The sequence below is a fragment of the Phragmites australis genome, chromosome 12 (genome assembly GCF_958298935.1).
Source record: "Phragmites australis chromosome 12, lpPhrAust1.1, whole genome shotgun sequence".
Classification (NCBI taxonomy): Eukaryota; Viridiplantae; Streptophyta; class Magnoliopsida; order Poales; family Poaceae; genus Phragmites; species Phragmites australis.
In genome coordinates, this window is record NC_084932.1 from 2,112,656 (window position 1) to 2,128,001 (window position 15,346).

General features: G+C 41.2%; 1 protein-coding gene, 1 long non-coding RNA gene and 1 pseudogene across 2 annotated transcripts; 2 read left to right on the forward strand and 1 right to left on the reverse strand.

Moving 5' to 3' along the window:
- The first annotated feature begins 675 nt into the window (after window positions 1-675).
- Window positions 676-4,101, forward strand: LOC133886943 (uncharacterized). The gene is made up of 2 exons (XR_009903486.1): window positions 676-915; window positions 3,237-4,101. It is a non-coding gene; the product is annotated as an uncharacterized LOC133886943 (long non-coding RNA).
- On the reverse strand, window positions 3,380-4,544 carry LOC133886942 (CEN-like protein 2). Its single transcript, XM_062326853.1, has 4 exons — window positions 4,265-4,544; window positions 4,103-4,164; window positions 3,890-3,930; window positions 3,380-3,801 (listed from the first exon to the last, which is right to left on the reverse strand). Exons 1-4 carry the CDS (start codon window positions 4,463-4,465, stop codon window positions 3,584-3,586), a joined length of 522 nt encoding a protein of 173 aa, XP_062182837.1. The 5' UTR covers window positions 4,466-4,544; the 3' UTR covers window positions 3,380-3,583.
- Window positions 4,545-12,972: 8,428 nt separating this feature from the next.
- LOC133886641 (uncharacterized) lies at window positions 12,973-14,700 on the forward strand (annotated as a pseudogene).
- Window positions 14,701-15,346: the final 646 nt, after the last annotated feature.

Below are 15,346 nucleotides of genomic sequence, written 5' to 3' on the forward strand. Positions count from 1 at the left end.
GTATATCTTTTGTGGAGTTTCAACGTGGACTAGGGGTTGTATTCATGCTATTAATACTAGGGGATAAAAATCACTTGTGCTGAGTTTGTCTCTCTACCTCATTTATGTTTCCGTATTTACAAACTTGCAATTTAACTTACTAAAGTATATTGCAATCCTTTTGAACGGTAGAATAGATACACTAGATAAACATAGAGCATATTTAGATTGAAATTGATATATATTTATCTTGTAAAGTTTTTGGAGCCAATTTATTTTAGGTTTCTAAATATCATAATTTACCCCCTCTTAGGATATCATGGACGATCATCTATAAATAGGCCTATATGAAATTAATTTTTAAAAATAGATCCTTTTACATGGTGTCATAACATTTGGTGCAACGACGCTAATAGTCAACGCTGTAAAAATAGTTTATTTTAAAAATATATTCTACAAATCGATTTCTATAAAAATAATTTTTAAAAATAGACTATTTTATATTGAACTTGTAACATCATACATGATCGTTATTATAATTCTAATTGCCATGACAGCGCATTATTTAACAACGGCGCCAAAAAATGGTCCATTTTTTTTTTACATTGGTTCCCATAGGTGTATGCGTAGAAAAACTTTTTGAAAAGGGCCAAAATCTAAAAGGGAATACGCATGGAAATACGTTGTAGAATACGGCTCGCGTAGCGTGTCAGTGTTGTTACGGCGGGCGCCCCCAGCCACGGGGAGGAGCACAAACTCAACTCGGGCGCGGCGGATCGGCGTCGCGGAGCCCCCCTCGGCGGTGACGCCTCCAAGCCCCCGGCGTCGGCTGATGCGGGAGGCGCCTCATCGCGGGCTGGGCTTCCCCATGACGAGGTCGGCAGTGACCGATGCGGATTCGTTCGGTCCTTCCCCCTCCCTCTGATCGAATTGAAGGTACCAGATATTTTTGTTGATTCGGTGCTTTGTTTAGGCGCTGCTGGTTTAGTAATTTCACTCGTGCGTTTCGATTAACGCAAAGTATCATGGACTGTTGCACATGTTGTTGTCCTCCTTGCCTGGAGCTGTGCTAGTTTTACTTTGTCCGCCTCTTAATCCAGCAGATATTTTGTGATTTTGTCTGGTGACATTTCGTGGAATGCGGTTTGCTACCACTACTTATTTGTTCAGGTTGAGGTGATTGTGTATATCCACGAGAAAACTGGGCTACTGCAGATGTGGTGTGCTCCACGTTTCACTGAGCGGAAATGGGAATCTGAAAGTTGACATCTGAACTGAATCTATACTTTTTTTTAGTACAAATGAATCTATACTTCAGAAGGAACAAAAATGCCTCCTATCGTTAAGCTAACAGTTATATAGCTGTGCGATATTCATGCACTAAGCACAGCAAAGGAAAGAGCAAGAGAAAAGAAACACATTTGTAGGATATGGCCTATTTGAGGAAAATTTCCATGCAGTTAATTGAGGAAATCTGTTGGTAAGCGTGGCACATCGTGAGCGTTAGCTTGCATCAATCAAAACATGTTGTCATTGAAATCATGGATTTTGTAAGAAATATCATGTAAAAATATTTTGGAATTAAAAAATATCAATCTGCGATAATATGCAGAGTAATTTTATCTGCAACTAATACTCGGTATCATAGTGTCATGGATGCAGTGGTTAAAAGCCTGGGGCAACTCCCTAGTTAAATCAGGAAACTTTGTTCTCTGGTTTGATTTCGAATACAAAACGGAATCAAATTCCATACTCATACTGGTACAGTAGTACTCACTCAATTTGGATCGAATTTTGAGCCCCTTCCTTTCTTGTCCGGAGGGTATGCAGCTTCTTGTTTTTAACCTGAAGTCTTTTTGGATGAACAATGAAACAATGGCCCTTGAAGTCTTGAACCATTTCGTGGATTGTCCATATATATATATATATATATATATATATATTTTCAAAAATGAGAGAATTATTTGATCAGAAAACCCTGGTATACTTTGTTTTTATTCTTGTTCAGTTCATGCTCGATGCTAACCAGGATAAAAAGTTTGCATTGGTCATCATTGATTTGAAGTCTAACAAAGAAATGTGATTTGAATATTCGTTGAATGATGACCAACTCTTACCAGTACTAACAGGATGATCTGTAGATAGACTATTTTGTAATTCAATCTGAATGTTGCTAAGATTATCTTATGCACTCACACTTGTATTGATGAGATTCTCATATGATTCATATTATTTTTTTCACCTATGACAAGAATTCGTCCTAATTATATTTAGTGCTGCCGTTGTCATCTTGCACCTTTGGCCATTAATGGTTATTAAGAAAAATGTTCAATCATACAGCCAATTGCTTCTCTGGTGGGTTTTCTTCTTTACTGTCCTGTTTCATTATCATATACCAAAATATAATAAAATTAGGTATAGGTTAGATTGGAAGAACCATGTTTACTATTGAACCTAGAATTTCTCACATTCATCAAGAGAAAAAGGGCATAGGTATCTATACCAATTGTTTGATAGGTTTGGATTATACATTTGTGGATTATTAAGATAAATTAGAAATCTAAAATCTGAATACATCATACTACGAGATCTAGATTAGAGTATATTGAGTTACATTTATGTTGGAATATTAATTTGCAAACTGTACTAACATATTTTGTTGCATATTTTTGTATGCCTCACAGGTTTGTGAGAATTTCTGCTAGTTTTTGAAACTTTTAACATTACTCCTTTCAACATCTAACTTCTTTTTCTTTTTCTTTCTCATTTGCTTGTCTGCATTTAGTAGCATAGGTATCTATAGCTTAACATCAAGTACCTGACTTCTTCCTTCAACTACCAAAGAGAACTGGGGTTCCATTTCCCAGCAGCAGAGCACGCAAGTACAGTCGTTGAGATTACATTGTAACAGCATATAGTTTATTGGTGTGTTGTAGTTAATGGACACTTAGAGAAGCCAACAGGGAGAGAGCGTTCAGTTTACAGTCAGATTCAAATAAATTGATTGTATTCAGTGTGCGTCAAATGGACTTCTTTTCATTTGGCTTAAGGACAAGATGAAGGCAAAATAGGAAAAAGGCCCACCACATATACATCTCCATACTTTTAACACTTCCAGTGGGCAATCCTCTAGAGTCTAGATACATTGGATATCTCCCTTTTCTGTCCATGTATCTAATAATATAGCAGTTGAATGTGGTTAGGGGTGTCTCATAGTTCTACAAGGTGACACTAGATCAAATAATTTTCATTTCCAGGAGATTGCATGTCAGAAAAAAGTGCACATAGTGTGAAGCTTGCAAGAAGCATACTGCAAACAGGAGATGAACTTTTTTACCGGTGGGGATGTCCACCAACCCTGGTTTCAGACTTTCAGTGATAGATTGGCTTATACACGAAATTTGACCATAAGCATGAATCACTCGTGATTCTTAATGTTGCCACTTACAAAACAATCTGATGCTACTACAGTCTGCAAAATGCATCTGGTTTATTTGTAGGGTAGGACTTAAGAGCATGTAATGTAGAATAAGAGCATTGACTTGAAGAGAGAAGATTGGAAGGCCCTTATTTATCATAACGTGGACAATGAGAGCCAGAATTTTCAGCGCCTCCTGGCAGCAGTCTCTCTCTGAGCATTGAAGTATACAGCAGAAACTGGGAGACCAAGGTTATTTTCCTCAGCGAACTGGCGGGTATTGAAATGGTCCCTGAAGGATGGCACAATTACAGGCTTCCTGCGATCCTGCTTGAAGAGTACAAAAATGAACCTGTGGATACCAATGCTGGGCTTCGGGCTCTCATAGCTTATGACCTCTCGCCCTGGAAATTTCAAATGCATATGATCATTCATTCAAAAGATCAAGTGGGACATGGAATAGACCAAACACAAATCAGAAGAAGAACCTACCGAAGGAAGCATCTGTTGTCCCAGGTATATCAGTCACAATCCTGTGAATGTAAAGGGTAACATTTAGCCACACCACTATCACTATAAGTGCTCAGAAAACATGATGTTTGTATGTATGCAAGATGTGGTGCTATCTTACTCAGTAGCATATTCTATTGTCTAATTAACTAGAAATAACTTTACATCCTGTATATAAGAAATGATGAAGATTACCAGTGAAGGTGCTCCCGTAGATACGGATCACTCGGTCCTGGGACATCTGGGTCTGTCATAACCTGAAATTTGAAGAATTATGGCCATTAGGGAAGAAATAGTAAGTATAAAATATTTGAAGTTAACTATGAAATTGACAGTATTGAGCTAACTGCTCTCTACCAATGTGAATAAAGACCGCAAGTCGCCCCCTTGGACCTCTACTCTTGGCTTAGATAGAACTGCTGATGGGTAGAGCTCATGGCCATTGAAGACAAGCTTGTTTGAGTTGTAGGTCACTGTCATCTTCACACATGGGTTAAAGGAGTCGAGAACTTCTCCGATCACTCTCCCGACAATGAGAGGCTCCACAGACCTAGACATGGCTGGAGGGTCAGGTATCTTTATTTGCGCAATGTATGTGCTGATTAAATGGAGCAAAGCTAAATAAACTTAACGATGTGCCATGGGCAGCTTATTGGGCACAGGTGGGTACAAGCCTCTATTTATAGTGGCTAGGAACTTGCTGTCGAGTGTAAGCTCAAAAGAGAATTTTAGGCATGCGTTTTTTTAGTTGGGTATGCTCTGTATGTAACTGAAAAGGCCACATGAAGGATGAACCGCTTTTTCCAAGAAAGCCAACCAATGGTCTTATCTCTTCTGTAACAATTGCAGATAGAATCTATGCAAGCAATACTTCACGTACCTTCTTTCAAGTTCTTGGGATAATAGCATTTTTTTCCATCAGAAGTCAGAACCATCTGATATGAACATTGATGATTACAAATGTGCAAAATGGTTTGGTCTTATTTTTCGGTTTACCTATTATCAGGTCTTCGATAGTACCGTAGATATTCTCTCATGATTGAGATGAAGTCTTTCAGGTAAAGAATTTACCCACGGTGGAATCCTCAAGAAAATGTGTGGTAGGTCACTACATATATCTTTATGAAACATAACATGCCTCCAGGCAAGTGGGTCTGTAAAGATTATATTGCTATACTATCTGGTTTGTGTTGGGAAAAAGTGCTCATTGTCCTATATGTAGAGAGTATGTATGACAATAACCACATTATCACATTGTTGTGTATCATTATCTATGTACTCTTCCAGAAGAAGAAAAAGGAGAGCTATTACATAAAATCATTAACATCTGATTTTTGGAGTGCACACTTCAAATACCTTACCTTTTTAATTAAAAAAGGTAACAGTATGTAGATGAATAAGTTGTGACAAGTTAGGAAGTATGGCATGGCTTCCTAATACTCGTATCCGCCTGCTTTCTATTGATATTTTTTTTCATTATCATGGAGACAAAAAAATTGCTGTGCTGTCTGCACTCTGCAGAATTCGATGCTTAATCACCTCATCAAATTTGTGTATTGTCTCTACACTTCCAAAAAAATACAACAACAACAACAACAAAGCCTTTCAGTCCCAAACAAGTTAAGGTAGGCTAGAGATGAAACCCATAAGATCTTGCAAGTCTAGTCATGGCTCTAGCACTTGGATAGCTAACTTCCACGCACCCCTATCCATGGCTAGTTCTTTGGTGATATTCCAGTCTTTCAGATCCCTCTTTACAGACTCCTCCCATGTCAAGTTTGGTCTACCTCGACCTCTCTTGACATTATCCGCACGCTTTATTCTTCCGCTATGTACAGGCGCTTCTGAGGGACTGTGTTGTATATGCCCAAACCATCTCAAACGATGTTGGACAAGCTTCTCTTCAATTGGTGCTACACCAACTCTATCACGTATGTCATCATTCCGAACCCGATCCTTTCTTGTGTGGCCACACATCCATCTCAGCATGCGTATCTCTGCTACACTTAACTGTTGGACATGTCGCCTTTTAGTTGGCCAACATTCTGCGCCATACAACATCGCAGGTCTAATTGCCGTCCTATAGAACCTGCCTTTTAGCTTCTGTGGTACTCTCTTGTCGCAGAGGACGCCGGAAGCTTGGCGCCACTTCATCCATCCGGCTTTGATTCGATGGCTCACATCTTCATCGATTTCACCATCCTTCTGCAGCATCGACCCTAAATATCGAAAGGTATCCTTCTGAGGTATCACCTGCCCGGCAAGGCAAACCTCATCCTCCTCGTGCCTAGTAGTACTAAAATCGCACCTCATGTACTCAGTTTTAGTTCTACTAAGCCTAAAATCCTTCGACTCCAAGGTCTGTCTTCACAGCTCCAACTTTCCATTTACCCCCGTCCGACTATCGTCGACTAGCACCACATCGTCTGCAAAAAAAATATGAATTAAAAATTTCGGTAGTATCTGATTCTGGTCTTCTAGAGCAACATTCAAATACATTATTTTGAAGGAAAAAAGATACATCTTGATGAAATTGTTCATGGCAATTTATGAAGCATGCCCCTTTGGAGCTAAATGGAGAACAAAATGAATAGGACGCTTTGGAATTATGCTTTGTTTTTTGTGAAGCTATCGGTTTTGCATCCTTGATTTGATGTTCACCTAAGACATGCCTTTCTGATATTCTTTTCCACGTGTTTTCTAATATATATTTTTCCATTATCATGCTGCAAATACTACAGTAGCATCTGATTTTTGAAGAGCACATTTCAGATACCCTTTTTATTAGGGAAAAGTAGCATCCAGATGAATTTTTTTGTGGCAAGTTAGGAAGTACACACTTCTGGAGCTAGATGGGAAAAAGAGAGAATATAATGCTTTGATGTTTTGTTTTTTTTGGATGATTAGAAATTCTTTTTTGCGTGCTTGATTTGATGTTTACTTGCATTACATTTAGACCTGGCTTGCTGGTAATCCTCCTATTTTCTGATGATTTTTTTTTCTTATCTATGAGACAAAATTCTGCACTGTCAACGTGGAAGTCTCTCCACCCTCAAATGTTCATCTTTGCAGGCTTATTTGTTTAGGTAAGCCTCATTTAGTGGTCTCTTTTTCTGTTAAGGAAAAGAGAAGTTCTTGTTCAATTGCTGCTAGAATCGTTCCTGAAACTGTGATACTGACTGAATTTCTATTATTATCTGTTTATTCTCTTCTTTGGAGTGCTATGGCAACATGCCATGGAAAAGAATAAAGGAATAGAATGCAGTGCCTACCACTTCATCATGTAGGGGTGCTGTCTAGCGCTGGGATGTCATTTCAGTTATAAAAAGTTCATAGGTTCTTGATTGAGACATTAAAAAATCTTTATAGATTTCCATAAGTGGTGGAGCCAAGTACAGTTTTGTGCATTCTTCTGTTCTGGTCTCATGCCATCATGCCTTCTTGACACTTGTACAAGTTGTTGTAATGGAGTCAATTACATCTAAGTGACAATTTTCTTCTCCTGGCCAATGTCATGATATTTGCGTGACACCTGGTTGAGATAGCGGAATCTCGTACCTATTCCAACCAATAGTCACTGGTTCTCTTATCTTTATTGGTAGGAAATCCCAACAGGGTCTTGTTTTTGGCAAAATTGTCCACTATAGCAATATCTGGTTACAGTTTTCTCATCCCTACATCAAATGATTTCATTTTTTTTTTTTGTGTTGAATTCGGTGAATTTTCAAGTATTTTTTCATTGAGGTACAACTTTTTTGGGGGGGGGGGGGGGGATGGGTCAAAGGTTTCGATTTCTATGAGAAAAACCAGTACCAGGAGGCTACCAATAATTGGTATACAGCCAGTTTCGTACCATGTGCATCTTTTGGTCGGTATGCTGACTGGTGGCTACTGGCTTGTGTCTAGGGAAAGCTTCACATACAAGCAAGGCCATCTGTGAATTCTTCACTAGTTACCTGTACAGAAAACAATTAGAATAAGTAAAAAGGTTGCTTTATCGGCGTTCCACTTCATTAGCGAGTTTATATACTTTTAGGCATAACAATCATTTTTTACTTCGTGATGTTTCCTGGTTGTTGTCATATGCTGTTATTCGACGCCTTTGAAGTTTGAAGTGCCTCGGCAAAAAAGGACCTGTCCACCGAGCCTGACTACCTGAACATGCAGAGTGGTAAGTAACCAACCTGAATGCATACTGATGATAGGATCGTTGTCGGCCAATATGGGGAGGCAATTAGATATTCAGATCATGACATGAAGACTTTAGAGGGAAGAGGTCATGCTCCAACGAATCTCCATGGACCAATGTGTCTCCCCTTGATTGATTACGAGTCAGTGTCCAAGCACACAAGATAATTGTTATTGTGGGGGTTGACAGTGGGTGAGTTCCGTGCAGATTTGGTTCAAGGATTTGGCAGTCAACGCCACGAGATTTGGAGATGTTAAATTTCACCCCACTTGGCCGTTACCGCGGAATCAGTAGAAAAGGTGTTGTTCATATTTCTTCGAACAATCTTTCTGTGTCGAATGTAGACACACATTGCACGTTTCATCCTGCAAAGGATTGGGAGCTGTTCTGGGAAGCAGAAACTGGCAGCAGTAAACTACTTGTTTTTAACGTACAGCAGTAATCTACTCAGCTGGTTACTGCTACTGCTGAATTATGCCCATGCAAACTTAAGCTTGTTTACTGGAAACTGGCTAGCTTAGGACACCGGAGCTAAAGATGTTCAAATGAGTCGTGTTTACTGGATCGGTCCGAGGTACGATCCTATAGGCATCGTCCGAGTCGAGACAGGACAGGTCGGCACGGGTACGGTCCGGGCACGACCTAGTCAGGCACGATTCGGTTCGGCACGTATGGGTTTAGCTATTTTTTATTTTTTATTTTTTTAAATTTTGTAGCTATTTTTATCTATTTTTTATATATTTTTAAATTTTTTAGCATTTTTTATTTTATTGGATCGGCTGTATCGACGGGGGCTATCCGTGTGCCGTTGGGCCATCCGTGCCTGTTGGGTCGGTTGTTCCGTCGAGCCGTACGGTGACCGATAGGCCGTGCCGTGGGCCGAGAGGAGGCACGCTGACTGATACAGTACGATCTGTTATAGTAGCCGGATCGTTCGAATCGTGCTGTAGTTGAGCCGTGCTAAATCGGGTCAGCCCAAGTGGCCCATTTAGCCATCATGATTTGCACCAATTCTGCCCCAGTCTTGTGACGGTTGCATTATTTGAATATTAGTTGACAGATGTGGAGAATATTTCAAAGAACTAAGTCTGCAAATAGCTAAAGTAAAATTCGTTTGTATTGGCATGTAGCCTTGTTCAAATTATTCTCCACATCCAATTCATCAAATATATACTCTATGATGAGAAATAGGTCTCATTACATGTGCGTAAGCCCATCTCTAGTAAATACTTTAAAATTTTATCTTATATAATATTATTATAATATTTCCTAATATTATTATAATATCCTCTATTTTTTTTATCTCTAGTAGCTATACTATTTTCTACCTTCTATTATTCTCCTTATCTCTTCAGACCTACAAACATACTCTGTAAACAGTAATACGAGCTTATATTTTTATCCACAAATTTACAGTCGATTCCTTCCGTCCGCTTCCCTGTAGCCCTGGATGGAGTGTCTGCTGGAGTGCTGCCGTTTCCGCTCAACAGTAGCAAAATCGCACTTTAGTACCGGCGTACAGAGATGCGGCTGCAGAAGGAGAGTTAGCCTAAGGCTATTTTCAGCAAATACTTTAAAAATTCATCCCTTATAATACTATTACAGTATCCCCTATTTTTTTTTATCTCCAACAACTACCATATTTTCTTCCTTTCATTACTCTACCTCTTTCCTCGGACCCACGTGCATACCCTATAAACAGTAATATGGTAGTTTTTTTTTCCCTCCCACAGAGTTGCCGCCAGCGACCGGCAAAAATGCAGCTTCGGCATCCCTGCAGTGCCGGATAGGGCGTCTGTTGGAGCCCTAATACGGTGAGTTGCAGTCGGCAAAATACTGTAGCAGTGGAAAAAGTAAAGATGCCGATTCTCGCTGGAGATGCCTAAGACCTCTAATGTAGAGGAGCCGCACGTTTCCCCATAATATGTACATCAGAGAGAGCAGTGAAGATAAATGCCAGAGGATAAATTTACCTGCCTGCTGTCAGTTGCGCATGTGTTCATGTGCTTGATCTCGCGTGTATACAGATCGCAATGTTACAGTGGCAAGCGACAAGCTGATTTCAGGATACATTTTCCTTCTGTGAGAGAAACCAAATGGATTGGTTATTAAGCCTGACGTTTGTCGGCCCCTACGGAACGATAATGCCCAAGATTTTTTTTTAAAAAAAATAGGAAGCTGGCGTCTTGGGCTGTACCTGAGCCCATGACAACCATGGGCTGCGCTCAGTCGGGTCGTACGTATCCTCTTGTTCTCTACTTTAAAGGTGGCTAAGTAGATAGTGTTAAACGGGTTGGTATGAGGTATAGTTATTTCGGTTTGATCTAGGTATGTCACGGTGGCTAACAGATTAGATCGGTACAACACGACGATTTGGGTTGTGTTTGGATTGGAGCTGCGGCGCAATAGATCAGCACAGTATGATCTGTTTAACCATTCTATTTTTTAATATCTTATATAATTTATTTAGATATAATATTATATAGGATATGTAGGGTAACGGTAGTGTTCGACTCTCAAGCAGAAGGTCGTGTGTTTGATTCCAGTGAAAATAAGTTTTTGTCATTTTTTAAATTTTCTGCAGGCTGACAGGCAAAAAAAAGTCATCGAGCCTACCGTGCCACGGACGGGAACGGTACAATCTGATCTTAAATGGATCGTGTTTGAGTTAAAATCGTAACACGTGGGTTGACACAGTACGATCCGTTCAACTAATAAGTCTAAACAGACTGTACTAAATGAGTCGTGTCTCAATGATGCTATACCGAACCGGGCCGGTCATTTGAGCACATGCTGTACTTTGAAAGCTCAACACTACAACTTTACCTGTAGCATTTTTTTGCAAGACAGTGGATTATTTCAGTACCCACGTGGAAGCGAAGAAACTGGACTTTGTGTCATCGGGCGGAGAGGAGTGATGGAGTACGATTACCTGGTCCTGAAATCAACCAGATACCAACCAGGCGCACGCCTCTGATCCACCGAGCTAAGCACCTCTTATCCACTGCCACTGAGCGAGGCACCAACAACTCAGAGATGACTAGGCCTGTGTACTATAACAGCACTACAAATCTTATCTCTTTTTCTCACCAGTTGGTACGGCCATGAAAGCAACAACACAGGCAGACCATTCGTTCGCCCAGCAATATCTGACAGACACAACGTTTGAATAGGAGCTGTAAACACAGGCTGAATAGGAACTGTAGATGCACTGGCCAGTGGCCATGAAAGCAACGACACAGGAGACATATCGCTTGCCCAGAAATATCAGACAGACAGGACCCAAGATGAAAAAAAAAAAACAGATCCGAACCGTACTCTATTCATCAACTAGTGTAGTGCAATGGTACCTTTACCATATCATCAATTGTTACGTAAAGCCGTGTTTAGATGGGTGGCTCAGTTTGTGATGTATGTTTACGGAGACGTTTGTTTAGATGTCTGGATCAGCGCTCGAGGTCTGTACCCGTCCATGCAGTTGCATCCGTCTAGCCAGGCTCAGAAAAATGTCGAAATCGACCATTTCCGTCGAGCCTAGCTGGAGAGATGCAAAATACTGTGCATACGAATTTTTTTATTTAACTTTCAACTTTATTTAGAAGTCCAAAAAATCTAAATATTTTTGTGAGCAAATTAGAGATCACTACCAACTCATTTTAATTAGTTTGATCTAAAAAGTCTAAGTCAATATTTAATTAAAATTCTCTAAAAATCATAAAAAATTCACTAATATTTTTATCCGGTGATGTACTAATATATAAAAATATTTTCAACCTAAGTTATTTGGTAAAAAAGTGAGTTCCTTTGTAATACAATATATACTCATGCAGACAATCAAACACAATATTTCTCAACCAGACTGAACACATGTAGCCAATCAAACAGACCTTACTGTATCTCTTCAGCCTATCTCAACTCAGCCTGTAAGACTCATACAGTCAGACTGAAGACATGTGAGCAACCAAACAGATCCTAATAAGGGGCAGCATCATTTCACCGAAGAGTAACAACATAAAGTTTGAACTGGAAGCCATGATTCGGTTTGTACTGACGATCTTTGCACTCAACAGACAAATTCTGTGTTATTGTCAAATGCCAGATCTGCACCTCTTCCCCCATGATTGCGGGTAAACATGTCTAAATAGGCATGTTTACTGGACCGGCTCGAGTATGACACTGTAGACACGGTTCAGATACGGTACGATTCGAGTCGAGACGGATCGAGCCAGCACGACATGAGATCACGGGTCATACCTGAGCCGAGCGTATGGCACGGTGTGCCGACATCTCACGCCCCAGCTAAGTCGGGCCGACACAGACATGGCATGGCTAGGCACGATCTGGCCCAACACGTCTGGGTCTGACTATTTTCAATATATTTTTAAAATTTTGTAGCTTTTTTATTTTTTTCGGGCTGGCTGTGCCGACGGGCCACCCGTGCACCAACGGGCCACCTGTGGCGCCGTGCCCGTCATGCCTGTCGGGTCGACCATGTTACCGGGCTACAATCGTACCTGAACCGACCCGACCTAGCACGGTGGCTGACGAATCGTGTCGTTGGTCGAGAGGGTACGGGCCAACAAGACACAACCCATTACAGTAGCCTGACCATTCAGGTTGTGTCATAGCCGAGCCGTGCCTAAACGAATCCATACCGGATTAGCTCGATAGACCCATTTAATCATCTTTGGTTACGGGCATCCTGCCAAACAATGAATATATTCAAATTCACGATGTATTTAGAGACATAGACCTGAGTCTACATAAACCATAAAAATATTACAGTTATATGTCTACTACAGGCAGCAATATGCTAAAGAAGAAGATGCAAAATAAACAAACAAAGCAGTGAAGGGGGGGGGGGGCATCTGTTGCAAACAGGTCACCGATGGAATAAAAAGGCCAACCAACATTCCAAGTCTGCCCTGCCACTCAAAGATATCTTCACATCTTACTTCTCTCACCTGAAAGCACCAGATTTGAGAGAAAATGGCTCCTAAACTAGTCTTTGTTCTGCCTATTGTGCTCCTCGGTTGGGCACTCCAGGCAATTCTCTGGCCACCGCCTCCGAAACTGTGTGGCTCGCCAGGTGGGGCCTCCCCTGACATCTCCCAGGATCAAGCTCAGGGACGGAAGGTACCTTGCATACAGAGAAGATGGAGTACAGCAAGACAAGGCCAAGTACAAGATCATCACAGTACATGCATTTGATAGCACCAAGGATTTCCCCTCGCCTGTTTCTAAGGTAAAGCAGACAGCACAACACAACTAGAAGTGAAATATCAGTTTCTTTCTTCATATTATGATTACTGGTTTCTTTCGTTGTCAATTCAGGAGCTTGTGGAAGAATTGGGAATTTACCTCCTTTCTTTCTTCATAATAAGAATTGGGAATTCATATTATGCTTACTGGTTTCTTTCGTTGTCAACCCCAGGAGGGATGTCAAGAGCGAGGCACTGGATATTGAGGAGCACGCCGACAAGCTGGAGCTTGGGCAGAAGATCTATGTATTAGGGGTCTCAATGGGAGGATACTCAATTTGGGGATGCCTCAAATATATACCTCACAGGCAAAAACAGAAACTCCAGCCATATACATGTTAATGAAATATGCAACTCTTCGTAGATGTAAAGCTACATATGTTGTGTGTGCAGGCTCACAGGAGCTGCGCTAGTTGTACCAATTATCAACTACTGATGGCCTTCTTTCCCAGCTGAATTAATGAATTATCCAGGCAAGCCTTCGAGAAACTGATTGTTCCAGAGCAGAGGAGCCTCTGGATTGCACACAACATACCTTTCATGTTGTACCTGTGGATGATCCAGAGGTGGCTTCTTTCTTCTGCAGCAGCCATGCACCACCCTGAAATATTTAGCAAGCATGATATGGAGGTTCTTCAGAAGACGATGGCAATGACAGGAATCATTCAGGTAAATCACAGCCTCAGATATAAATGTAGAAGAAACATGGAATAAGTCTATATGTCTCTCCAAGTATAGGTGGTCGCCTACTCCACACCCCAACGTAACAAATCAGGTATTTACTACCCTCACCTTTTCAATACCATCTAATTAACCCCCTAAGCCGGTTTTTCAGGGCGGTTTCGCCTAGCTTGCGCGCCAGGTCACCTCCTCTGCCTATGTGGCCGCCACATCAGAGAAAGATGGAGATGCATTATTGAGCTCTGGTCACTGTTCACAATGGGTCCCACATGTCAGCTGCTCACCCATTTCCTCCTGTTCTGTCGCTCAGAGCTGCGACACCACGCGGCTGCCGGCGTTTGCACTCACCATCACTTCACATAGGCAGAGGAGGTGACGTGGCACGCCAGCTAGGCGAAACCGTCCTAAAAAACTAGCTTAGGGGATTAATTAGATGGTATTAAAAAGATGAGGGTGTTAAATACCTAGTTTGTTACGTGGAGGTGTGGAGTAGACGACCACCGATAGTTAGGAGAGGTCATATAGACTTATTCCAAGAAAGATTGCACCACACGAAGTACTACTTCATAGAGCAGGTTAATTAAATATGTAATACACGGAGTTGTTCCTATGTGTTCATGCCTTAGAGATAATCATATATCAATATAGCTACATTAAAATTACAGGTGGAAAGAATATCGAAAGAAACATGCGTATTCAAACTTGAAAATTAGCATAACCTGAGCAAGTCATGGCATTCTTAGAATACTACCAGAAAGACTCGCCAGTGATGGAGGCTAGGGAATGCTGAGGTTGGCGAGCGCGGGTGCAAGAACGAGAACAAGGGCAAGAAGGAGCAAGAGTGTTGGATCAGGACGCCGCTCGGCCAAGACCCTACCCCTCCCCCCTTTATTGACCCAAGGGGCGTGCTGCACGTGCGCACGCCCCGTCCCGTCCATTCCCCCATGATCATGGGGAAGCGGAACCGCTCTCTATGCCCTTTAACGCTGAGGCGCCATGTGCCCCACTACCACTTGGCAAGGTATAACTGTGCCACTAACCACATGCTGCATTTAATACCCTCTCTCGCAGGTAACGCTAAGTATTCAGTCCAACCGCTCAGCCGGCCCTTCAAAAATGTGACTCAAAGAAACCAGAGGACAATGTGACACCAGGCAGCGAAGCCTAGGATCCCAAAAAAATTTCGTAACTTTGAGTATATATATACTCAAATCGCAAGAGTAACTTATCATCGTTCGTTCAACGGATGAGAATATACTCAAATCATAAGAGTAACTTATCATCGTTCGTTCAACTAAATCTCACCCG

Excerpts from the sequence above, each read along its gene's own strand:
- LOC133886942 (XM_062326853.1), bottom strand. The coding sequence starts at position 4,465 with ATGTCTAGGTCTGTGGAGCCTCTCATTGTCGGGAGAGTGATCGGAGAA. Across the intron at positions 4,165-4,264 it reads TGCGGTCTTTATTCACATTG|GTTATGACAGACCCAGATGT; the intron begins GTAGAGAGCAGT and ends TTCAAATTTCAG. Across the intron at positions 3,802-3,889 it reads GACAACAGATGCTTCCTTCG|GGCGAGAGGTCATAAGCTAT; the intron begins GTAGGTTCTTCT and ends TGAAATTTCCAG.